Source organism: Notolepis coatsorum, assembly GCF_963971535.1.
Source record: "Notolepis coatsorum genome assembly, chromosome: 4".
In the NCBI taxonomy this organism is placed as follows: Eukaryota; Metazoa; Chordata; class Actinopteri; order Aulopiformes; family Paralepididae; genus Notolepis; species Notolepis coatsorum.
Window position 1 is genome coordinate 118,449,265 of NC_140168.1, and position 27,132 is coordinate 118,476,396.

The following is a 27,132-nucleotide window of genomic DNA, read 5'->3' on the forward strand; positions in this document are numbered from 1 at the left end:
GACAGAATAATTGAGGCTTTCCCACTCAGAGTGGACATGAAAAAAATCACAGCTTGCAAACAGATTGTAAGTGAAAGCACAGAGGACTATTACACTAGACTGTATGGGGTTTTCACTGTCAACAGCGGATTACAGGAAGCACGTGATGCGCTGGTCGAGGCTGATGTGTGGGAAAGTCACATGAGCAGAGCATTTCTAGATGGGCTGATTCCAACTATCGCAGGAAAAGTGAAGGACTCTTGTGTGTGTGTCGCGGATGCCAGGCTGGCAGATGTGAGAAAACATGCAAGGCACGCTGAGCAAAGATACAGAGAAGACCTGGAGGAGAAAGGGAAAAAGGCCAGCAAGTTACATGAGGAATCACAGTTGACTTTGGTGAGAGCTGTCACACAACTTTCGAGGGAGGATGGAGCTGGCCAGACAGTTCCGAGAGGATATCAGAGGGGAAAGGCCTATAAAAAACAGGGACAGCGTCAACGCCCAGGGGCGTGCTTCATTTGTGGCGAAAACGATCATTGGCACAAAGATTGCGATCAAAAGGATCAATTTGAGAGGAAAAAGGAGCAGTGGCGTGCTGAGGTTCAACAACAGCGCCATAAAGGAGGAGTATAAACACACACTACACACACACTCTCAACCGACTTCGCACACATGCAATGTGCAATGAAAAACAAAGTGAAGGAATGCACACACTGATAGCGGAAGCCATTTCGCATATTGAGAGTAGAGTGCCTGTTTTAGCTGTAGAAACATATTTAAAGTTTGAAAATACAGCTTACTTAAAGATGCCAGTTATGACTTTGTATATTTCAAATGCACCGGTGACATTCATTGTTGACTCAGGAGCAACACATAGCGTGCTTACGGTAAAAAGTTGTCCAGGGGCAAAAATAAGCGGGCGCTATGCATTTTCCAGGGGGGCATCGGGGACTGTAATCAGAGAAAACTATACATTGCCGATGTCTTGTGTCATACAGGATGGAGGGAAGGCGGACTTGAGTTTTAAACATGCATTTTTATATTCATCTGCTTGTCCGTTTAATCTCTTGGGGAGGGATTTAATGATTTTGCTGGGTATCCAATTAATATCAACGCCGAGCGGGGTGGAAGTGACAAAGTCAGAGAACACACTTTTGAAATCATATTTCCCTTTTTCATTTTTGTACCAATGGTGGGCAGAAATGGAGATGGCGTCTCAATTAATTGAGATGGCTCGCTCAGTTGTTCCGCCAGACGCGGATTTTATGGGGGCACACCAGATACATATGACGGCGCAGGTATCACAAGACCCGGACCCTGAATTTAGTGATCTTTTCTTTTCCAAGATAGATGATGAAATCCTTTGTTCTGCTCTGTATTGGGATAATCAGAGATGTATAATGGGGGTGGAGCTGAATCGGGAACAGGGGGAAATCTATAGCATGCCAGACTCAAGGCCTCACATGTGCTTGTCAAAACATGTGATGGACAGATGGGAGGACTTGAGCTCTTTAGCCGCAAGGTGTAACGACGTGTCTGATTGGGGGCCGACTGAGCGACCCGGGGTGATGTATTCTGCCTTGCAGGGCATTTACAAAATGTCGATGGCACCGTTTATTTGCAAAGCGATAAGAAGTGTGTACATGCTCCCTGACTCGGAGGACACTCAAGGGGGGCAACAGTACAGTGATGAGTTGTGGGTAGATACAGGGGTGCCTAATGAGCTTGTGGGAGTGAACCCTGTTCTATGGGCATGTGGCAAGTATGACGTGGGGCTCATTAAAAATGCAGAGCCTGTTGTCATAGTGCCTAAAAGTGACTATAGGCCTGTAAGAAAGCAGTATCCGTTGAAAAAAGAGGCTGTGGAGGGGATCCGACCGGTGTTCGAATCTTTACTTGAGAAAGGAGTAATAGTGCCATGTTCAAATTCATCAGTCAGAACGCCTATATTCCCAGTTAAGAAAGTGAGAGGAGAAGGCCAGGCTAGAGAATGGAGATTTGTTCAGGATCTCAAGGCCGTCAATCAGGCTGTCCAGAGTAGGGCCCCGGATGTGCCAAATCCGCACACCATAATGAGCCAGATCCCAGCCAATGCTAATTGGTTTTCAGTGGTAGATTTATCTAATGCATTTTTTAGTGTTCCGGTACACAAAGACAGTCAGTTTTGGTTCGCTTTCATGTTCAATGATAAATCATACACATTTACTAGACTTTGTCAGGGGTTTTGTGATAGTCCAACCATTTACCATCAAGCGCTAAGGCTGAGTTTAGACCCTTTGATTCTTACGGAGGGAACGGCTCTTTTGCAGTATTGTGATGATTTATTGATAGCAGCTCCTACTAAGGAGCAGTGCAGAGAGGACACTATCACTCTACTGAATCACTTGGCAGAGGAGGGTCACAAAGCTAGTCTAACGAAGCTACAGTTTGTCAAACAGCGTGTCACTTTTCTGGGTCATATTCTTACTCCAGAGGGAAAGGAGCTATCACCTAACAGAATTGAGGCAATTGTCAGACTACCGAGACCAATAACAAAAAAGCAGGTCATGTGTTTTTTGGGCACCTGTGGGTTTTGCAGATCGTTCATTCCAAATTATTCAGAGTTGGCGAGCCCTCTAGGCGATATGATTCATGGAAAGGGTCTGATATCGACCGGCAAGGTCACGTGGACGTCAGAGGGAGAGGCGGCGTTTATAACATTAAAAAAAGCGTTACAGACCACTCCTTCTCTGGGAATCCCAGATCCTACACAGCCTTTCACACAGACAGTAGATGAAAAAAACGGTCATATGACGTCTGTCCTCTTGCAGGCACATGGAGACAGGCTCCGCCCTGTAGCATACTACTCAAGCAGGCTCGACCCAGTAGGGGCGGGACTCCCTCCTTGCCTGAGGGCCGTGGCAGCAGCTGAGAAGGCTGTCACAGCCTCACGTGATATAGTGGGCTACAATGACCTCACTCTTTTGGTACCCCATTCAGTCGCTCACATTTTGTTAGAGTATAAGACTAGTCACTTGTCGGCGGCTCGGTATCTCAGATATCATACAACATTGCTTGATTTGCCCAATATTACTGTGAAACGATGCACAGTACTTAATCCAGCAACTCTGCTGCCATCTCCTGGCGATGGAGAGCCACACCACTGTGTGGCAGAGTTAAATGAGATTTGCACACCCAGGCCTGACCTGTCGTCCGTCCCACAAAGTAATCCTGATTTTGTTTTCTATACAGATGGGTCGGCCTCTAGGGATCCAGAGACAGGCAGGGCCAGGGCAGGCTATGCTGTAGTATCTGACTATGAAACAGTGATATCTGGTCCTCTCCCCTCACACTACTCCGCGCAGGTTGCTGAACTTGTTGCACTGACTCAGGCATGCATAAGTGGGAGGGGCAAGGTGATAACAATCTGGACAGACTCAAGGTACGCGTTCGGGGTAATTCATGACTACGGGGCGTTGTGGAGGCACAGGAAGTTTCTCACATCCTCTGGGAAGTTGATTATGAATCATGAAAAAATTCTGGCTCTCTTAGACAGCATTTTATTACCCGCAGCAGTTTCAGTGTGCAAATGCACAGCGCATAGGAACACACGGGACCCGGTGGCGTTGGGAAATAGCAGAGCAGATGCTGCGGCAAAACAAGCAGCAACTCTACCTTTTGTATCGGAGGGGGACCCCCATATTCTAGTTTTAGTTCCCTCTCCTTCCCCATTGGTTGAGGTACAGGATGCCTCCACTTCAGAGGAGAGAGCAGCATGGCATAAAGCGGGGGCAGTATTTGAGGGCGGAATTTGGGTGGGGTCAAATGGTAATCCATGTCTTCCGTCTGCACTGTTTCCAGCGTATGCAAAACTGACGCACGGCCTAGACCATGTGTCGAAGGGAGGTATGCAGGCATTGATTGACACAGAGTGGTACACGAGGGGTTTCTCAGCGTATGCCCAGAAATATTGTCAGGCTTGTGTTATTTGTGTCACCCACAATGTAGGGAGGGGCACAAACGTTCCACCTGCAGCACATCCGCCCCCCACTAGAGCATTTGAACATGTGATGATGGATTTCATTGAATTGACTCCATCAGAGGGAAAAAAATTTTGTTTGGTGATGGTAGACATGTGGTCAAAGTGGATTGAAGTGTTCCCCTCTTCTAAGGCCACCTCTGCTACAGTAGCGAAGGCACTACTCACTGAGGTCGTTCCCCGGTGGGGGTGCCCCCGCTTTCTCAGCGGGGACAACGGGCGGCACTTTTATAATGAGGCTATACGACAGGTTAGCGCGTTTCTTGGGATCAGTTTACGGTTTCACTGTAGTTATCACCCGCAGAGTGGGGGGGCGATAGAGAGGGAGAACGGAACCCTCAAGAACAAATTAGCGAAAATATGTGCACAGACTAATTTGCCATGGACGAAAGCATTACCTATAGCGCTGATGTACATGCGGATGCGACAGAGATCAAGAACTGGGCTTTCTCCTTATGAGATACTGTTTGCCACGCCCCCATGTGTGGGAAGTAGTAACCCAAGGGAACCTCTTCCTTCAACAGCATTGTGTGAAGACGCGTTACTAACGTATTGTATGTCTTTATCACAGGCATTGGAGAAAATCAGGCAGAGGGTGAAAGCAGCGCTCCCGGTTCCAGCCTCTCAACCCCTCCACAAAATACGACCAGGGGACTTTGTGGCCATTAAAGATTTTAGGAAGAAGAACTGGCAATCCAAACGGTGGTTAGGTCCGTTTCAAGTTCTTTTAACCACCCATACGGCTATCCGTGTGGCAGAGAGACCATCCTGGGTTCACGCAGCCCACTGTAAAATCTGTCCGAGCCACACAGAGGCCTCCGATAACGCTGAGGGAACAAATTAATTGGCAGTTAACGTGACTTGTAATCTTAGTGGGATGGGGTGCTCAGCCCTGGCGTGTTACAAAGGTCACCTGTTTTTATTTCTCATTTCTTACATCCATCATACTTTTGTCACTCATGACATGCAGGAGGGCAATAGCTGGCCTCAGATTAGGGCCTGTGTTTTTCCCCTTAGTGATCATGTGTATTTTCTCAATTTCAAGCACGACCACAGCCACTCTTCCGGTAGTGACCTTAATCGAGGGGGAGACGGCCACGTTTAGCTTACCATTGGGGGACATGCCGGTGGATATGCGAGATTTTCTTGATGAGAGGAGTAGGGAGGATGCGTCCTCTGAGGATATATTTGGCAAATACATTTGCATAAGCCCTTGCTCCACTAGATCTCACATAAATGCTCACTCCTTACTGGCTCGGTATTTTAATGTTGACACTCCTTTTGGTGCTAGGTGGACCATTTCTGACTCTGACATGATCAGTGATAAGGAGGTTCCCGACTGCCATTCTTCGAGCGGGAGAGGCTCATGTATTAGCCTGGCTATAACAGTAAGATCTGTGGAGAAAATAGATGACGGTTATTGGGTATTAGGCATAGAACGTGCTGGCAAAGATATCATGGTTGTTTTCAGAGTCCTGGTGGCAGGGGGATCAAACACCCTAGACCAACGTCAGAGGACCACCCCACTTCCCCCCCAACCAGGCGACCACCCCACTCCCCATGTTAGTGATATGCAGGGACCGGAGTTCCACGCGAACGACAATTATTGGCTCAGTTGGGCAAAGTATACGGCTCAGTATCACTTACAAGATGACTGCTATGTATGTGCAGCAGCTAGACCAGCGATGGCTACGGCTCCTTTTCCACTAAATGGAACCAACTCGCGTGATGCATCTGAGTGCTTGTTAATGTCCGCCGCGGCCACTATAACAGACCCGGGCTTAACCTTCTTTTTCCCATTCCAAAGGCCATTTCATCACCTCCGCCCTCTAATTTTGCACAGGGGGATTATGAGTGTTTCACAGCAATAAGGTCTGGGAAGAGTAGCCCTAGGGGTAGATTCCCTTATTGCACTTCCACTTGGGTGATGGAGGAGAATGACATTTCTTCATATTCCACTTCGGAGGGGGCTCCCTCTCGGTTGTCACAGCATGTTCCTACACTGTCTAACTTCGCGCCCCGAGCTAGGTCTGACGTGTGGTGGGCTTGTGGCGCTGCAAAAGGTTTGATACAAGTTCTCCCCGCTGATTGGTCAGGCACGTGTAGTCCAGTGATGTTAACGATGCCTGTGTTCATAGGTAAACTTGCGTCCATCGAACCCCTCACAGCTAATCATGTGAAGAGGCGTGCTCTCTCTCCGCCAGGGGTCCCGGCTTCTCCCGTTTGGTTTGATTCCATTATGGTGCCTAGGGGGGTTCCTGATGAGTTTAAGGCCAGGAGTGAGATAGCAGCGGGGTTTGAATCCATTTTTGTTTGGCCTACTATTAATAAGAACGTAGCCTGGATTAATCTAATATTTTTTAATCAACAGCGGTACCTGAATTTGACTCACTCTGCAATTGAGGGGGTGGCCGAGCAACTCAGTGCGGTTTCTCTTATGACGTGGCAAAATCGTATGGCGTTAGATATGCTGCTGGCTGAAAGGGGTGGGGTCTGCGTGATGATAGGGGTCAACTGCTGTACATTCATACCATCGAATACAGCTAAAAATGGGTCGGTAAGCAGGGCTTTGCAGGGGCTACGCTCACTCAAACAGGAACTGGCTGAGAGTTCGGGTGTTAGTGATCCTTTTTCAGGATATTTTGAGAATCTGTTCGGTAAATGGAAGAGGCTGGCTGCCACAATAGCCACTCGCGGTTTTGGTGGTTGTGATTTTATTTGTGTTTGTTGGCTGTTGTGTGGTACCTTGTGTCAAGGGCCTTATCAAACGAGTGATAGACAGGGCAGTGGCAAATACCATGTTTAGAGCTCAGATTTCTCTTTCTCCTTCCGCTCGTTGTGACGCGGGAGGGGGGGAGGTTTCAGATTCATCTGGGGATCCTTCCGCTCGTTGTGACACAGGAGAGGGGGAGGTTTCAGATTTATCTGAGGATGAAGACAGTGTGTGATGTCTGTTTTCCTTTATGTGACAACTTTAGGCGTGGCGCTCTGAAAAAAAATGTTGAAGTAGGGCCGCACATTCAGAGAAACTGACAGACACATAGCAGACACATTCTGGTACATTATTTCTTAAATATTTGGCATGTTGAATCGTTTGATGCTGGAATTAGTGTGTGATGTATTTTCTCTTTTTGTTTTCCGAGGGAGAGATGGGGCGTGTCCTGCTGTTCCATTCCCACCGGTGATTGGCTTACGCGGGGAGCAGACCGGGCCGGCTGTGGACGCTTTCCCAGCCCATGACTGTTGGACCACGAACAATAGGATGGTGGGTGGGGGGGTGATAGGTCGCGTCCGTGGGTAGACTACAAAGAGTGACACGTTCAGCCGAACGCACAATTAGAGGGGGGCTTCCCACCCTCCAGAACATTTACAACAAGCGGTGCAAGGGGAAGGCTAAGAGAATTATTAAGGACTCGAGCCACCCGAACAACTGCCTCTTTGAACTGCTGCCGTCAGGCAAGCGATACCGGAGTCTTATGGCGAGCACAGAAAGACTCAGAAGGAGCTTCTATCCCCAGGCCATCAGGCTGCTAAACGAACAATAATCGCTAAACGAACAATAATCACTATGCAACAACCATCAAATGCACACAGCACACACACCCACACGCACACACACACTCACTCAAACAAACAACACACTGCAGCACCCACTCTCCACACTTTAGATCACACAAACACACTTACACTTTATATTGATTGATAAAGGATTTGCACTACAACTCGTACACCTACTGTGAATTGTACCTAAACTGCACCTCGTCCATTTATGCCTTGCACTATATAGTATTGTATATTAGTACACTGCACAGTATTGTATATTGTATGGTAACTACGTCTACGAACATTGTACATATGTCTAAACTGAACACTGTGACCTCTTTTTTTTTTCTTCTAATTTTTACTATGTTTTTATTTCATACTTATCTTGTCATGCACAGTCTCTGGAGCGCAACAGTAAGAAGCATTTTGTACAAAAGTATTCTGTACTTCTGTATGACAACTATTAAAGAAACTTGAACTTGAACTTGAGACAGGCTTTTCTAAAAGCCCTCTCGGGAGCATGATTTTTTGGCACGGCGGGACACCTGTATAACAGGGATCTTTTGCTGCCCATTGAAGTTCCAGTGCATCAGAACCCCCCACTGCGACAAGAAGACGAGGGGTAGCATAGTGTTGTTCGTGGTTGTCAAGCTCTGGTTTGTCTACCTCTGAGATGTCCCATCGCCGCGGGTTTTTTTTTTGGAATGGTGTGGACGTGCCCTGTTTCATCTCCGGATTCTGCAATGTCAAGAGGCAAGTTGTGGTTAATATTACGCATTAGAGGTTGTGTTGTCCTTAGAGTTCCAAGAAAGTTTTTGTGTCTGTCAGTTTTGTTGTTTTTTAATTATTTAATTATTAATTATTTAATTATTATTATTATTCTTATTTTTATTATTATTATTATTATTATTTTATTATTATTATTATTCTTATTTTATTATTATTATTATGGCTATTGTTGTTGTTATTATGATATGTTCTGGGGTTTTCGGTGGATGGTTATTTTTCTGCAAAATACTTTTCCTGGGATTTTGTGTTTCTTTCCAGCTTGAGAGGAGAGATGTTTTCCATCTGGACCTGTGTTGTGTTGTGACCAGCGCCGGGATGCTGTGCTGGGTTCACGACTTGGACGTTTCATCATCTCACGGTTCACGACTTGGACATTCCATCACCTCACTGGGATGGAGATCCTGTGTTCACCGTCCCTCATCCTGACCGCCTTTATATGTAGGCCGCTGTCTCCCTCTAGGGGCTGGTGGTAGTAGTTGTTTAAGTGGGATAATTATTTCTGTTTTGTTTTATATGGTGATAATAATGTTGATTATATCATCAAGAGGAGGGAACTGTCGTGGAAATATATTATCATACCATTGTGGTATTGTATGAGAGGGCGCTGTCATCAGATATCAACGTAGTATGTTTCTCTTTAAGAGAAGCACACATTAGCCAGTCAAAACAATTTGGTTATGATCTATGTTGATCCTTGCTATAAGGCCATAAGTGACATTGTTATGGGATCCGCCCTGTTTTCCTTGTGAAGCAGCCATAATAGTCATTTCAGCCAATCCTCAGAGTGATGTTCCAGTTCCTTCCACGTCATATGTATATATTAATTTTGTATTAACGGTCTTGGGGGACGAGAGATCGTCCTCACTTGGTGATCGGACATTTGTTTACATGGTCTGATCTTCAACTGTGCATTCCTTATCAATTGATCTATGTGAGGAATTAAATCTATTTTCTATTTCCTTATTTCAGCTTTTGGACTCAGAACAAGTTATTGCTCATTATTATATTATTAATCTCCCTGATATTCCAGAATGCTCCATATATCAAAGAATGCTTCGATGTTCTAGATTATTCCAATATGTCATTTTTACATTGTCTGAATGTTCCAGTATGTTCTGGAGTGTTCCAATCTTGAATCCAATATGTCCGCAATAATATAAACACGTCGGGGAAAGCATTCAAAAACTCTGAGCACGTAGGTCTCACTGTCCCAAATCCTCGGTTATTAAAGATTGTACTATATGGTGACCTTGCATAACTGAGATTTAAAAGGCCATTTATACACTATTCTGCGTGTTGTTCAGACAGGAATTTGGCTGCATCTTCAGGCGAGTTGAGGAGAACCCTTGCTCCTTGTTTGTCGACAATGCGAAGTATTGCAGGGTATATTAGTAGGGGTCTGTATTTCCCCAGGTATAGTTGAGACATCACCGTCTTGAACTTGGCACGCAGTTCCACTACTTCACGACAATAATCTTCAAAGCAGTGTATTGGTACCTCCATGTATTTCAGATTGCCTTTCATCCTGCGAGTTTCACGAATAATAATTTCTTTTATACTGACTTGGCGCAGTATAACTAATATCACTCTGGGCTTAGCGTTATTGCCAATGGAGCGGGGTCCCAATCTGAAGCACTGATCCACCTCCGGTATTTTAGGAAGGATCCCTGTTCCCAAGATTTTCTGTAATTCTGTGGCAAACTCTTCAGGGTTTGTACATCTCACTGATTCGTCCAGACCGACAATACGAATATTCAGCTTGCGTTTTTGATATTCCATCTCGAATATTTTGGCTTTCTGTTCTTTATTGATTCGCGTGAGCTCCAACGTTATTTCGCTGAGCTCCGTCTTGATTTCATTGTAGTTCCCCTTCATCTCAGCAGTTAGGTTAACTTTGTTAACCTCTACTTCATTGTAGATGCGAGTGTAATTGATTTCGTGGGCTTCCATTACTTTCTCCAGAGCCTCGGTGCGTTTAATCTGTGCGTCGGCGTCCGCTCTCAGCGCATCAATTTTGCATTCAATAGATTCTTTAATAGCATCTACTTTTTGAGTTATTATCTTCTCCGACAGTTGTGATTGGAGGATCATTTCCTTCATTATTGTCTTCCCCATTTCCTCCATTTTCCGGATGATATGTTCGGTGTCTGCGGAGGTGTTTGATGGGGTTGAACTTGAAGCGGCCTCTGTCAAGTCTATATTTCCTGCTGTCCGCTGTACGAATCCTGGGTCCCGCGGCGGGACCTCTTCGACTGGTTTTGGTCTCGCTGTGTCTTTCCTTGTGTTTGGCGTCTCGATTCTTTTGGTCAATATAGTTAGTTGATAGTCTCAGTTGATATATGCGTCAAGTTTTAAACGCATTAATGGTTTAAAAATATGTTTTTAAAACGAAAAAAAAATAACGGGTGAGCAGCTGTGTCACATGCGACCTACTCCATTCTAACGCTAAACCGGAAGTCCTGAAAACTTCTCCGCGTCAGAGAAGCAGGGATAAAGTGCCAACAGCCTCGGGATTTCCAGTACAACCGGGGGAATTCTTATACTCAATTATCAAAACACACTCAGCCAGCATGGGGACTACATCGGGAGTGGAGGGCCAGGGTTTAGCTCATGGGGATAACGGGCTAAATGACCACAACTGGACATTGACCGTTTAGAAATGTTAACAAATAAATAACAGCGTAGGACTTATGTCAACTTAAATGTGCCATAAGTGGTATTTCTTTCTTTAAAATAAGTGGTCTACACATGAAAATAATAGCTCTACATTCCGACAGCCATCACTGATATAGAGTGTTTTGGTCAGTAACATGGGTCTCCCAGTCCCTCTGCTCTGCAGTAAACAGAAAATAAATGTTCTAGTATCCCGTTATCACATTATCCAACCAGGAGAGAGAACTCCACACTGCAAAAACTATCTGACAAAAATAAGAAATAAAAACAAATATGTGCTTGAAACAAGTAAAATAATCTGCCAGCAGATTTGGCCTAGCAAGATTTCTTGAAATAATTAAGAATATCTAGGGATATGCGGCTGGGTGGCGCAGCGGACATTGCGCTCGTCACCAATGCAAGAGACACCGGGTTCGACTCCGGCTGTCTGCGTTGCCTCTGGCTTGGGCCGGCCGTCATACTAACTCAATTGGCAGAGTTAGCGGGTGGAAGTCGATGGGTGGTAATCTGGACGTTGTGGACAGCGACTCTTACAGGTCGGTTGGGGGACGCCTGCACAGCAGTCAGACAGGAAAATGGCGGGGGTAGTGTGAGCCTCCCACACGTTACACCTCGCCGAATGAGAGTCCGCGCTGGCAGGTGAAAAGATGCGACAGGCTGCCTCCACATGTATCGGAGGGGACATGTGATGCAAGGCTTCTATCCTCCCTACAACCGACCAGTGGGGGGCATATGCGAACAATGTTCAAGACAGGGGAGGGGAGAATCGGCACGGCTAAATTGGGATGGGAGAAAAAATTGAAAAAGAGGAGAAAAAGTGGATAAAAAAAACAAGAATATCTAGGGATCTCTCTTCTGGTTGGATAAAGTGGGATACCAAAAATAAAATTCTGTTTACTGCAAAGCGGAGGGACTGGGAGACCCATGTTACTGACTAAACACAATTGCTTGTAGAGCTATCCTATCTAACACTTATTTTAAGAAAATATCACTTACAGCACCATGGGTTTCTTGTATGGCTGGGGTGACTCCTCAACTACGGAAAAACGTTGATTTGCATAAGATTCATCACTAATGACGAAGACACTGGTATTTGATCTTTTTCAAGCGACATCCTTATACTACATCATTATTGTAATGGAATTTTGGAACCGATGGAACCCGTTCTAGTGACTGTCTGGTCCTTAAGGTCCCCTGAGTTTTCTCAGAACAGGGTAAATCTGCATTTTGCTATGATGCCCATCTAGCTCATGGAATAAACTCCAACAGTCCTTAAAGCTTGAGATTCTCCCCTCTGTTGCAGAGTTTAAAACCTTGATCTCCAACCTTGTTAATCAAGTGGTACGTGTTTTAATTGATTTGTTATCCTTGCTTTTTGCCTCGTCTTCTTGTCTTCTTGTTATGATTTTATATACTGTGTGAGCTTATTTCTGTATGTGCACTCGATGCGACTGTGAATGAGGGAAACCTCAGTTGCCTCTCGAGTTTAAATAAAGGTTTGAAATAATGGGCGTCGCAATGGTAATGCAAGATGGCTGCGCCCGGTCAAGACATGTAAACAGTAAACACGTTCTGGAGAAGCTGCAACTAAAAGACCCCTCAAATCTCTATTCATCACATAATTGATAAGTAGCTCAAGAGTGTAGCACAGCAAAGCTAATGCTAACCGTTTCATGTAGGATGGAAAATAGCTGGGTTTTAGTCCGGGAGGTACAGTTCAATAAAAACACAGATATGGGTGGTCTACCCTAGTCTGCTAGTTAGCTGGTTAGTCAAGATAACTGGCAGGGATAACTGACTGGGGTCGTTGATAATAAGCTCAAAGGTTTTGCATAGAAATGCTAACCATGCTAACCATTTCCTCTAAGTGAATGGAAAATGCTAAATCGATTAGCACCGTACTCCGGGTTTTGGATGGTCTAACCTAGTTTGCTAGTTAGTCAAGCTTTCTAACCAGTAGGACCCATTTTATATATTTGGTAGTTTATTCCATGGCAGCTAAATGTTTTAGCGATTAAATGGAAAATAAATGGTACTTGAGCTGAAAGGGAGCTGTCAATCAAACATAATCTGACCACGCCCCCACAATCTTTTTTTTTTTATCTACTTTTTCTCCCCATTTTTCTATTTTTCTCCCGTCCCCAATTTCGTATTGTCCCATTCTACCCTCCCCTGTCTCGAAGGCTGTTAGGCCATGCCTCCCACAAGCCAGCTGCAATGTGGACGAAGCCTTGCATCACGTGTCCCCTCCGGTACTCGAGGAGGCAGCCGTCCCATCTTTTCACCTGCACAGCGTGATCTCTCAGCGGCGAGGGTCTGCGTGGGAGGGACACGCCGCCCTCGTCGCTTCCTGATTCTACTGCGCAGGCGCACCCACCAGCTTCCCACCCCCTAATACTGCCAATTGTATTAGTATGAACGACCAGCCAAGCTGGTAGCAACGCCGAGAGCTGGGCTCGAACCCAGCATCTCCTGCGTTGGTGGCGAGCGCCTTGCCCACTGCGCCACCTAGCCGCCCCCACAATCTTGACAAAATGGTCTGAGCAGCCAGATGAGTTGTTTTTGAGCTGGGTTTTAAAATAGTTTTTGATTGAAATGTTGGTAGAACACGGCAACATTTTGGGAAATTAGCTTACCGTCTTCTCCAGAGAGAGACAAGAAGAAAGGGGTGGGGGTCGTGTATGTGACAGGGGGAGAGGGGACTGAGGTAGTGTTGACTCATCTCACAAATCTTAGGAAAAATGCCATACGATTACATACAAATGTGTAAACACAATTTTTTTGTGATATTGTTATCAACTTTGGACATGTTCTAGGTAAGACTTCAGGCTATGGCCCAGCAGTGTTTTCAGCTAATAACTATAGAGTAGATCGATCTGCAGGCATCCGTTTGCAAAATACAGACAAAAGAAAAAAATTTGATTTCAGTGTGTTCAAACCTCTGTAACTCTATGACAATAGCACTGAGTGATTCCTCTGTTGGTTTCCTTTCAAAAGAGGCCAGACTTGTGCATCAGCTACAAATGGTTCCAGAATAGTGTCCAATTTACTTTCAGTATGCAATCGACAGACGTTTTATGCTAAATTTGCAGGACTGTTAAGAGGTTAAGTCAAGTACTTTATACAAATACAAATACTGATTCTTCACAGCAATCCTTTTGAATTTGAGGTATGAGGTAGGAACCAGTATTTTACTAATTCGGCATCTGACAAATAGGTGAGTAATAAAAACATAATCTATAGAATAATCAATAAATGAGTCGTTAGGTGCAGCCTTAGTTCCTTTTAATCAAGTTACTTCAGAATCACTCCTAAAATATAATTAAATGGTGTAAAAATACACCAAACAGAACTTCTTTACCCTCTCTGGACTGGAGCACTTTGGAGGGCCAAAGATAATGTTTTGGAGGGCCAAAGATAATGTTGTGGAGGGCCATATTTGACCCATGGGTCCTATTTGGGCAAACCTGGTCTAGATAATTAAAGAACTGGGCGCATGTGGTCCATTTCTCAAAGCTAGTTATTGGAAATATATTTTTGTGGAAGTGACTTTTGAAGGGCGTCTTTGACCACAAAGTCAGGATCAGGTTATGTGTATGTTATTTCCAGGGGAGCTGGAAAATGGTGGATCTATGTTTGGAGTAATTCTGACCCTACAGCCGGTCTCATCCTTGTTCTTGTTGTGACAGCATTGCCCTCTAAGGCCTCTCATGCACCACTTGCACGTTTTGGTACATTGTATATCACTACTGCACTTTACTTCTGCACGTTACATGTGCACTCTGGTTGGATGCCAGACTTATTTTCGTTGTACTATACTGGGTAAACAATCACTCAAGTCAATGAAAAGGACAAGTTTAAAAAAAGTAGTAGCCTAAATCATCATAATCAAATCTATAAGATAATATTGACCGATTTATTGGAATGGAGTGTCTGAAAAACGCATTTTAGGCGGGCATTATTTGCCTTGTACAAAACAACACGTTTGTACTGAAAGGTGTACAGGATGTTCAGTTTATGGATTCTTTATGACTGAAATTCCTACAGTAGTAGCACAAGACTTTTAGCTAACCCTAACAAGTTAGTGTTTCGCCTAATTCAGTTAACATACTTAGCGCGCATGGAAGCTAAGGACACAGCTGCAACCACCGATAAAACATTTGTCTTATCTGGTAATGCCTTATTCTAGCCTTTTCCCATGGTGTCAATTACTTTGGATTTTGCAATCACTTGGTAACGCAGCCTATCAGCCGTAATGTAATGAATTATTATTAACCCTTTGCCTACATGTTGTGTAAATGGCGCCACCTACAGGCCCATGCTGCCTGTTACACCTGTCGTCCGATCTCAGGCAAAACTAGATTCACGTGCCTTGTGACGTGGCCTGAATCCCTGAGAACGTTTGGCCAGTACTACGTCTTCAACCACGTCGAAGCGCACCAGGTTGGCGTCTTCAAAGCGCATCTGTAGAGTTTGAGTCTCTGATGACGCGACTAACAGCGAGGAGTAGATTCCTCTGGCAGGTTCAGTTTATTCAGCGATACAATCAAATCTATGTGCTAAAAAAAATGTATTCACACTGACGGCCACTCTCAGTTCATGCCTGGCAGCTGCAGCCATGTGGCGTCGCTGTCGACGCTCCAGTGATGAACGCTCTATGGTCGTCACCAGTGATGCCAATAACGGCGTTACTAACGGCGTTAGTTTTTTCAGTAACGAGTAATCTAACGGATTACTCTTCCAATCTTAATAACGGGGGACCCTGATGTAAACAAGACGAAAGTCTTTCTCTGGTCTGCATCCCCTTAACACATTGCCCGCCGGGGGATATGCCCATCTAATGCCCCTCTCTGCCAGCGCTGTAAGCCTATGGAGATGTTCACCTTCTTTGCAGGGCTATAACTTTTAAAATTATTGCTATATTGACATTACTAAGGCCCATTCAACATCGATTATCTATCGTTCAGGATGTGGGAACATTATACTTTTTCATTCATACATTGTTGTGTTAATACCTTCTAGAATATAAGTATGTTTTTAATCTTTTCTGCTGTAATTCCAAAAACGCTAGTTATAGGCCCAAACGCATTATTTTTTTTATCTACTTTTTTCTCCCATTTTTCAATTTTTCTCCCATCCCAATTTCGTATCGTCCAATTCTACCCTCCCCTGTCTCGAATGCTGTTAGGCCACGCCTCCCACAAGCCGGCTGCAATGTGGACTAAGCCTTACTGTACATCACGTGTCCCCTCCGGTACTCGAGGAAGCAGTCGTCGCATCTTTTCACCTGCACAGCGCGATCTCTCAGCGTCGGGGGTCTGCGTTTGGAGGGCACGCCGCCCCCGTCCCTTCCTGATTCTGCTGCGCAGGCGCACCAACCGACCTGTAGGAGTCGCTGTCCACAACGTCCGATCCCCACCCATCAGCTTCCCACCCCTAACACTGCCAATTGTGTTAGTATGAACGACCAGCCAAGCTGATAGCAATGCGGAGAGCTGGGCTCGAACCCAGCGTCTCCTGCATTGGTGGCGAGCGCCTTGCCCACTACACCACCTAGCCGCCCCAGGCCCAAACGCATTATATAGATTATCGATTGCCGTTTCCCCCCCCCATACACGCTACACAAAAAACTCAAATGTATATGATCGGTATACATTATGCCTTATCATGCGCGGAGGAAAGGGGGGGGGGGTCATTTATAATTCCCCGATCATCAGTAACTGCTTCATGTAGGTTGGGGTGGATATATTGATCAGATGGTTTGCAAACAAGGAAATGCACAATCGGGTTGAAAATAACGTTATATTCCTCTTACCGTGGGCCAATGAGACTGGCGGTGAAAGATCCCAATTATACGACGCCGATCGCCTAGGTCCATTTCCGGTTTGTATGGCGCAATAAACGCCGAAATCATATAGATTATTAAGTTTAGAAAGCGATCCGTTATGTACATAGTGTCTGTCGGGAGTCCCGTAACGAGATGCGACTGCCGGAAGATTTTCATCGATGCACTGATGGCACATCCTGTTGGCGAGTGTAACTCGCCCGACCATCCACCAGGCGGCGGTATTGAGCCGTCGTTGCAGTCACATCTAAGGTCCAGCTGCAGGACCGGGGGTGTATATATGAATTATGAATGCCATGGCGAAAAAATTAAATATTGATCTAAAAAACGCTGTACAGCGATCCTGGCGGTCAACGCATGGCGGCCAATAACGCTGGACAGCGTTTTTGGTGCTGGAATTGTGTGTATTGAGCTGTACTGTACTGTACCCATTCTGCAATCTGTTAATTAAAATGTTCAATCAATCAGTATATATTTGTTATTTCTTTTTGATATAGTGCTTAACAAGCATAATTTAATGTTGCCCAGTTGTGGCCTGTTGAGGGGCAATACATATCAAAATTCCCAAAACATCTATTGTGTTTGTATTTGTATGATCCACTATATAAACATACATAGTAATTATAATATCTACATACATGGCATTTGATTGGAGGCTAGTCTCACTTTGTCCCACAGCAACATTAAAATAGTTTAGATTTGTGTATGTTGTTTGTGTAAAAAATGTACTTGAAAGTAACGCAATAGTTACTTTCTAAAGTAACTAGTTACTTTTATAATTTGTAACTGAGTAAGTAATTTAGTAACTTTTTGGAAGAAGTAACTAGTAACTGTAACTAGTTACTTTTTAAAAGTAACTTGCCCAACACTGGTCATCACACCTGGTGAAGGTTCTATGGTCATCACCAGTGATGCCGGTAACCATAGACGCCTGCGCAATAGAGCACGCGGAGCGGGTGCTCTATGACTATTGAACATGGGGGGGCAAACGCTGGTTTTGCTCCCCCACTTTTTGATCATATGAAAAATATGATATACCCCCCCCCCCCCCATATATAAATCTAACCATAACTAAGTAATTTCAATCAAATTAATAATACGCAATGACACTTAATAGCAAGTTTTTAAGTTTCCAAAGATTGTGTGACCCCCCACTTTAATGGTTTGATCCAGTGCCCACGGGCCACGGTTCGTCGGCATGACGTATACGACATGTTGGGGGAGGCGGCTTTTTCGAAAGCCCTTGAAAAATTCAGGCTGGATATTGGATAACATTGTGACTGGATTATTCTTCGGCGTTTACATCAAAATGGAGCAAATCATCATGTAAGTCGAACACTGTGACTGTATACTAAATGCGCAAACAGATTGAAACTGAATATTTCTCATATGGTGAGCCTCGGCGCTGCTGCGCTGCACCGAGTGAATCCAGAGATACGGGATGGTGCGCAGGCGCTGTGATCACCCAACGGCGGAAATAATGCCGATTTGAGCAGTTTATAAAAAAATATTAAAAATATTTATTAGCAACGCCGAGCTTTCAAACCATCCCGTATCTCTGTGCGAACCCCTCGTGCAACTGTGAGCACCTTTGTAATGTCTCTGTGATACTTGTATAACGAACGGTTCGGCCAGAACCAGTCCTTCATGGTAAATCTAGGTTGGTTTCCCATTGAGGAGCAAGTGACTGTGGATTCACTCGGTGCAGCACAGTCACGAAAGGGGACCCTGATGTAAACAAGACAAACGTCTTTCTCTGGTCTGCATCGCCTTAACAATTGTGTGTATTGAGCCGTACTGTATTGTACCCATTCTGCAATCTGTTAAATAAAGTTTTCATTCATTCATTCAGCCGCCGCGCTCACTGGGGCTATTGATAGCGTCAATTAGTTGTTGTTGTTGTTGGTACTGCTCTGCGGATGTGAACGGGGCCGGAGGGGCTTTGGGAGGATGGGAAAGTTGTTATTATTATTATTATTATTATTATTATTATAATAGTAATTGGCTATCATACGTGCCTAGCTAGCGTTAGCTAAAAGAGCCCTCGCAGTGAAGTTATTATTATTATAGCTATCATACTGCAATATAAACTGAGTTTTATAGTGAAAAGAGCAGCTTTATTTTGGTCAAGATTGAAGGCTCTATATTGCAGGAAATTGCACATACAGGTGTTCATTAAATGTTAAAAAATCTGCCGTGGAGGGGGTCGTGCCGGACCCCCTCCAAACCACCCCTTGCACAAAAAAAGAAAAAGGTAAAAAAAAAAAGAATACAAAAAAATCTTGCACCCCCACTTTCAACTATAACTAGGCGGCCATGCCGGTAACGCGTTACTAAGTAACGCGTTATTGTAATCTGATTACTTTTCCCCGAAAATAGTAATCTAACGCGTTAATCTTTAAAAGCCAGTAATCTGATTGCAGTTACTTGTCCAAGTGGCTGTGCGTTACTATTTCGTTACTATCTCATCATAAATTCATAATGCAGGCGGAATGCAGTATTTTATTTCGTTTTCGACAGTCAAAAATATATTTTGAGCTGTTTTTCTTATTTGGGAGTGACGTGGTGTGGCAGTGAAAGGGTTACACAAGAATGTGTCCCGCGGCGTGACTGGACTCTCGGTCTGTGAGTGACTCTGCTTTGGCCCAATCACATTCCCCATCCACAGTCTGCGAATCAGAGGCAGAGTAGGGCGGGTCTTCACAGCACGTCATGTGACATATGCGCCAATCGTGTGACAGCAGGGCTCCGTTGTTAGAGCCTCGTCTGCATTCGTCTGAGAATTCCACCCCAAAACGCTTGTCTAAACGAAGTGAAACCGCAAGAAGACTTTTGCGGTTTCTGTTCAGACTTCCACCCCAAAACGCTCGTCTAAACGTAGCCTCAGTCAAAATACTGTCTACCGCTAAAAACAGCACATCCAATTGCATTGAAAGCATCTGGAATCACAACACTAGCCGACGCTTCGACTAGGTACAGGAGGACTCGGAGGCCAGCCAAACAGCAAAAGAGAGAGATTGTTTCTTTCCCTATTGATTAATGTATATTTGATGGTGGCAGAGCAAAAGCTCTTATTTGCCAGATTTACAGTTAATTTACATGTTAAAGAGAGACTGATTGTATGTTTATAGAGAGACATTTATAAAAACAATTTAATAGTTACAGTTGATATAATTGAATAGTTCAGCCTGCATTTGTTAGATGTGAATGGATACACTGGTTTTGTAAAACCACTGGCTGGCTGCTCTAATGCTGTGAGCATCATAGACTGTTGCTTTACCATACTTGATGGTACAGAAGCTGAAGCACTAGTTTAACAATTTACGTTATGTGCAGAGAAACAAGTTAAAAACAATTTATGCACTTTCAATAAAGCGTTAAAAAAAAACTGTTGGGGGAACGACGACGACTTCGTAACCTAGTTACTTTCAAAGTAACTAAGTTACTCTGATAATCAAGTAATCAGTAAAGTAACTTGGATTACTTTTTAAAGGAGTAATCAGTAATCAGTAATCGGATTACTTTTACAAGTAATCTGTGGCATCACTGGTCATCACACCCGGTGAAGGTTCTATGGTCATCACACCCGGTGAAGGTTCTATGGTCATCACACCTGGTGAAGGTTCTATGGTCATGGAAAATGGAGGACCCTTATGTAAATAAGACAAAAGTCTTTTTCTGGTCTGCATCCTCAGTTGTTTGTATTGAGCCGTACTGTATTGTACCCATTCTGCAATCTGTTAATACAATTTTCAATCAATCAATCAATCACACCGGTGAAGGTTCTATGTTCATCACAGCCGGTGAAGGTTCTATGGTCATCACAGCCGGTGAAGGTGAAGGTTCTATGGTCATCCCAACCGGTGAAGGTGAACAGTCGCTCAGAGGCTGTGAAACCCCCTAAAATTAACTGTCTCCAAAACTGAAACCAGGAAAAATGTGTATGAAACCCTTTTAAACAGACCTCTTCCTGTTGCGACTCCGAGTCCAGCTTGAGCGACAGGTACATGACAATGTGCGGGACGTGTCCTCTGGACATCTGGAGCTCCGCCGTGTCCTCGCCCCACAGGAGCCGCACCAGCTGGCTGACCGGTGGCGAGGCCCTCAGCCCGGGGCCCGAGGTGGCGTCGCCCAACACCGCCGGTCCCACTGTCTCCAGGGTCAGCTTCACCTGGGAGGAGGGAGGAGAGAGAGAGGGAGGAGAGAGAGAGAGAGAGAGAGAGAGGGAGGAGAGAGAGAGAGGCAAGAGAGATAGAGAGAGAAGGGGAGAGAGAGAGAGTGAGAGAAAGAGAGAGAGAGAGAGAGAGAGGGAGGAGGAGAGAGAGAGAGGGGGGAAAGGGAGAGAGACGAGAGAGAGAGGGAGGAGAGAGAGAGCGAGAGAAGAGAGAGAGAGAGGGGGGGGAGGGAGAAGAGAGAGATTTGAAGATTTGACCAGGCGCATGATTAACCTCTCTGGTTCCACCACAGATGGGATGGGAGAAAAGACTAAATGTATCCAGCTAAAACATCATCATCATCATCAACCTCGCCTCATTCAACCATGTGGGGCCAGGTTTTCATTCAACATTTCTGTCATTTAGCTGACGCTTTTATCCAAAGCGACTTACAAGTTTTGTACGACAAGTCAGTAGGAAGGGTACAACTCTATCAGCTGAGTAACAATGTTCAACAAAGTGTTAAGACTTGAGTGCTGCAGTGTTGAGTGCTATGTTAGTATATTAGGAAGAGTGCATGACAGTAAGAGGGCTAGTTATTTGTTTTTTTTGTAATTTTTTCATTTCAGATATTGATTGAAGAAGTGTGTCTTCAGTCGACGGCGAAAAATTGGTCGGGTTGCGGCTGTCCTAATGGACCTGTCTCAAAACCCTGCCCTCTTTTCTTGATCCTCCAATCACAGCTGTCGCTTACCTCCGACTTCCTCGTACAAACAAAGTTTGTACGAGGAAGTCCGAGGTAAGCGACAGCTGTGATTGGAGGATCAAGAAAAGGGGCAGGGTTTGAGATAGGTCGTGGAAACTACCTGGGCAGCATGGTTAACAAGCAAGGTGGAACGTATGGTTATATCTATAACCATAGTTATATGAGTATAGCGGACGCTCTGCGTCTACTGGAATATATCCCTATATCAGTCTATACACTGAATAAATCTCCACATGCACCTATATACAACCATCCGTCTGGCCACACCCCCATCCGCTCCTCTACATAAGCAGGGGTGTGGCCATACTAACAGCTCCTTCCCAAGTCTTTCACCACCAAGGCGAAGACCACGGGGTCCTCAGTGAGTCCGACGCAGAGCGTCCGCTATACTCATATAACTATGGTTATTGATATAACCGTACGTTATAGTATCGTATAGCTACCGCTCTGCGTCTACTGGAATACAGGAGCTGAGCAGAGCGGAAGCTCGACAAATGTACCCGCTGAGGCCCCCCACAACCATCAGAACCGGGGAGGACCCGAGCCCCCGGACCCCCCTAGTGGACGGGAGGGAATCGGATCCGACTGTGCGAAGAGGGGTTTAGCAACTCAAACGCACAGGGTGAACAGACCGTGGGACTTACCTTTCTCCTAATGCAATCTTACTGTTTATGGGACTCGAGTTAGTCTACAATGCCCTCTAGAGGGGGAGACAGGCTACTATATTCATTTGTTTAATGGTACTGAACCAAAGGGAATGAATGAAAAAAACGTGTTATCCTGTTTCCTACACTAAGTGACTTTTATTACTTTTATTATCATGATTATATTATTATTACTATTATTATTTTTACGAATGGTGAACAGTTTTCCTCTTGTTTTTCCTTCTGTTTTTGTTGTTCTTTTCTTATAGAATTTTGGGTTCAAAACATGGAGCCTGAAAAGAACTCACGAAAGTCTCACAACCAATAGAAACGCGCCCAGTGACGTACTCTATGGCGGGGGGAATTCCGTGACCCACTGCCCAAATATGGCGTGGGACCAGGAAAATCCCTCCCCCCCTCCTCCCTACTCTGTGACGCGCTGACCCAGCAACGTGACATGAAGCCCGAAGGACAGGAGGTCCAACCCCCTGACCAATCAGAAAAAGGGGAGGGAAGGTTTATCAGTTCACCCCCTCATGACCCCTCACCCCTGATACGATGCAATGACAAAGCAGAGCCATGACACCAGTCATAGCGTGCTACATGAAGCGCATGTATACCTGTCAAGGTAACAGCTTCACATAGGCTCATGTGCGAACCTGCCACCTGAATTTTTACACCTTTTCCTAAAGGAAGAAAAACACGGACCAAGAGAGGGCCAAGGGCCCTGGTACAAGAGCTTACACATCGCTGCTGTCGGGACAAAACCTCATAACTCCATTTTTTGAATTTTTTTTTTATTATATAAATCAACTCTGTAGATCATCCTCCATATGTGTGTGTGGGTTTTACAAAGTTTAAACAATGGGAAAGCATTAAACCGATCATCTGTCTAAACCTCCTAACTCTATTCACCCTCAAATCTGTGTTAGTTTTTTTCATCTGCTGAAAAGTTGGGTTTTTGGAGTTATGAGGTTTTGTCCCGACAGCAGCGACATGTAACTTCTGTAGGCCAACACCTAACCCAGTCGTGGATCTTAACACTTTCAGTGCCACGGAAGACATATCTCGTTTTATCAGCCCCCCCATTGAGTGCCCACGATGACAAATATTAGCGATCTGAATTCATATTTCATCAACCGAGTCTCCCGTTGGTACACCAGCCCCTACAGGAGCTCAGATTGGAAAAAAGCGCCCCCTATCGTCTATCCCTGTGTAACTGCAGGTCAGTCGCTTAGACTGACCTGGGATCTGTAGAGGTGGAGCCAACTGGCTCCTTGTGCTGGCGAGCAGTCTGCTCAAGAGGGATCTGATCGCGGGACGGAAATCAGCCTGGAATATATATTTACAGCAGCCAATAATTAATCAATAAGCGTGATCGATATTTGGAATGACGATCAGGAATTGGAATAATCTTTTTGGATAACATCTGATCTCAGGTAAGGAATCTCCGGCACGGAAAGTGTTAACGACACCCACAACCCTCCATCACAACAAAAAAGGGCGAAAGTACACTCTCACTACCGTAAGAGGAACGCCGTTTTTCATAACGAGAGAAGACACAAGTCCTCGATTAAGTACTGGTCACAGGCCTTGCTAAGTCCACATGACAGCGACCAAACAATTTTTAGCCTTTCTTTTTTTTAGCCTTTCTAAGCAAGAGCACAACCCCAGCAGAAGCAATATACAATATATTGTAAACAAAATCATGTTTGAGGGGAGGGGGGCCCAGGGGAAAACCAGGGAAACCCACCACTCGCCATCTTACCCCTGATACGACTTGTTTGAACAAGTACAGCCCTGTTTATATGTGAAAAAAACTTGCCACCTGTTTATTGTCATCACAAGCTGAGAGAGGGACTCATCCCTCGATCACATGCCACTATGCACAGCATTGTAGGGTAACTCAGCCAGTTGTGGGCTCAGCCACGTTGTCTAACGTTACATGAACACACACAACTTCTCATCATACAACAAAAACCCAGTTCATTTTTACTCACGTAAAAAAACAACGCTGTTTCTAGGTAGAGAGAAAAGCACAAGCTTTGGCCAGCGGTACCCAGTATGGAATATATTGCCAATACCTCTTAACCTATGTATAAACTACGCCCCCTTCCTCCCCTCCCCTCGTATCCTTGGAGATGGATTGGCCATACACTGGCTTCTCCTACCATTGTTATGCCGACGATACTCAACTCTTCCTCTCCTTCCCTCCCTCAGATATCCACGTCTCTGAGCGGATCTCGGCCTGTCTGTCCGACATCTCAGCCTGGATGACGTCCAACCACCTCAAACTGAACCTAAGCAAAACAGAATTGCTCCACCTGCCGGCCAAATCCTCCCCCCTAACCGACCTTTCAATCACAGTCGAGAATACAGCTGTGACTGCGTCCCCGACCACCAAGAACCTTGGTGTTGTCCTCGACGACCAGTTGAACTTCTCTGCTCACATCGCAGCGACGACCAGAACCTGCCGATTCCTCCTGAGCAACGTCAGAAGGATACGCCCCTTCCTGACAAAAGAAGCCACCCAACTCCTCGTCCAATCAACAGTCATCTCCCGCCTCGACTACTGCAATGCACTGCTCGCTGGCCTCCCGGCCACTGCCACTAAGCCTCTTCAACTCATTCAGAACGCAGCGGCCCGCCTGATCTCAAACCTACCGAAGTCGGCCCATGTCACCCCACTTCTTAGGGACCTGCACTGGCTCCCCATTGCTGCACGAATCCGCTTCAAGGCCCTCGACCTAGCATACCGTGCGGCAAAGGGAACCGCTCCCGCCTACCTCCGGTCAATGGTCTCTAACTACACACCCTCAAGACCCCTACGCTCTGCATCTTCTGGCCGCCTCAGACCTACTCCTATCCAAGCTCCGGGAGGGTCATCAAAGAGAAGTCGCCTATTCTCAGTCCTTGCCCCACAATGGTGGAATGAACTACCCACCCCAGTTAGGACAGCCGAATCACGTCCAATCTTTCGCCGTCGACTAAAGACGCACTTCTTCAACCATTATCTGAATTAAAAAAAAAAAAAAAAAAAAAAAAAAAAACAATAAAAAAATCTAACCCTAACTAACCGTACTGTCATGCACTTGTCCTAATAAACTAACCTACACTGTAGCACTCAACACTTTGATGAACATTGTTGCTCAGCTGATAGAGTTGTGCCCTTCCTGATGGCTTGTCGTACAGAACTTGTAAGTCGCTTTGGATAAAAGCGTCAGCTAAATGACTAAATGTAAATGTAAATGTAAACCATCCCTGAGCATCACAAGACAATCTATCAGGTGGAAAGAGAGGCTGACCACGAAACACCTGGCGCCGAGACTTGGAAGATGATGCCAAGAAGATGGGACACACCTGGGGCCAGCTGGAGAGGTTGGCTCAGGATCGGGATGCTTGGAGAACCCTTGTTGACGGCCTATGCCCCAAACGGGGTAAAAGGCGTAAGTAAGTAATTGTGGTGGGAAGTTCGTTTCACCATTGTGGGGCAAACACTTGGGGGCGACAGTGGCTCTGGAGGTAGAGCAGTCGTCTGGTAATCCGGAGGTTTCCGGTTCGATTCCCACTCCTCCCGGGCAGCATGTCAAAGTGTTCTTGAGCAAGACACTTACCCTAACTGCTCCCCATGTGCAGGTTGGCACCTTGCATGGTCACCTCCGCCGTCGGTATGCGAGTGTGTGAGTGAATGGGTAAAAATGTGAGGAACAAAATTGTAAAGCGCTTTGGATAAAGCGCTATATAAACGTAGCCATTTACCATTTCACTTGGGCTGTGGCTGTGGGCTTGGCTGAGAGCCAGGAGGGCAGACAGGAGGAGAAAGACGTATGTCTGGCTCTATAGTAATTGTACTCTGGCCTTGAGACAGCAGGGTTTCTAACAGGCATCGCACGCCGCCCCACATCGAATCCGGCCCGGCCCTCTCTGTAGTAAATGGACGTAATATCATACATGTTCCTTTCCCCTCTCTCTGCGCTTCAAGGTCCGGCCCGATGTGACCGTAGGAAAATAGGTGTCCTTGTTTGTCACTCTTTCAAAAAAGGTGTGTGTCTGTTTCTGTGTGTGTGTGTGTGTGTGTGTGGGGGGGGGGTTCCATCATCATTCATGTAAAGATAGAAAAGCAGTATAGATGTTATCTATTAGTGAGAAAGTCAGACATCCAGCCCAAACCGCAGAGAGGGGGGGAGGAATCGATGTACGTGTGTGTGTGCATGTGTCTAAATTAAAACCAGATTGCCACAAGCCCCTGGAGAATAGTGGCAAGACAACAGAGGACCTATCTTCTGTCGCTTAGTTTTTTCCCCATTTCCACTTTTAGTCCTCGGTTCTGCTGCTTTTAGTCGGTTCTGCGGTTCATAAAAAAGCTGCTGTGGAAAAAAGAGCAAAGAGAGAAGGGCCAGAAAGCAACAATCGTACTGGACAAGCTGTATATCAACAATCAGCTCTACAGAGATCCAAAGGTTGTCACATGGTTGTGAGTAGGATAGCCCACATAGATCTCTCTCTCTCTCTCTCTCTCTCTCTCTCTCTCTCTCTCTCTCTCTCTCTCTCTCTCTCTCTCTCTCTCTCTCTCTCTCTCTCTCTCTCTCTCTCTCTCTCTCTCTCTCTCTCTCTCTCTCTCTCTCTCTCTCTCTCTCTCTCTCTCTCTCTCTCTCTCTCTCTCTCTCTCTCTCTCTCTCTCTCTCTCTCTCTCTCTCTCTCTCTCTCTCTCTCTCTCTCTC

General features: G+C 45.4%; 1 protein-coding gene across 2 annotated transcripts in view; it reads right to left on the bottom strand.

Annotated features, from left to right (window-relative positions):
- Nucleotides 1–27,132, bottom strand: part of intu (inturned planar cell polarity protein) — a 225,415-nt gene that overhangs the window by 121,042 nt on the left and 77,241 nt on the right. For both annotated transcript variants that reach the window (XM_084312228.1, XM_084312227.1), the window contains exon 4: nt 20,812–21,018. In XM_084312228.1, coding sequence (XP_084168354.1) covers nt 20,812–21,018 — 207 coding nt within the window. The remainder of the gene's footprint in view (nt 1–20,811; nt 21,019–27,132) is intronic.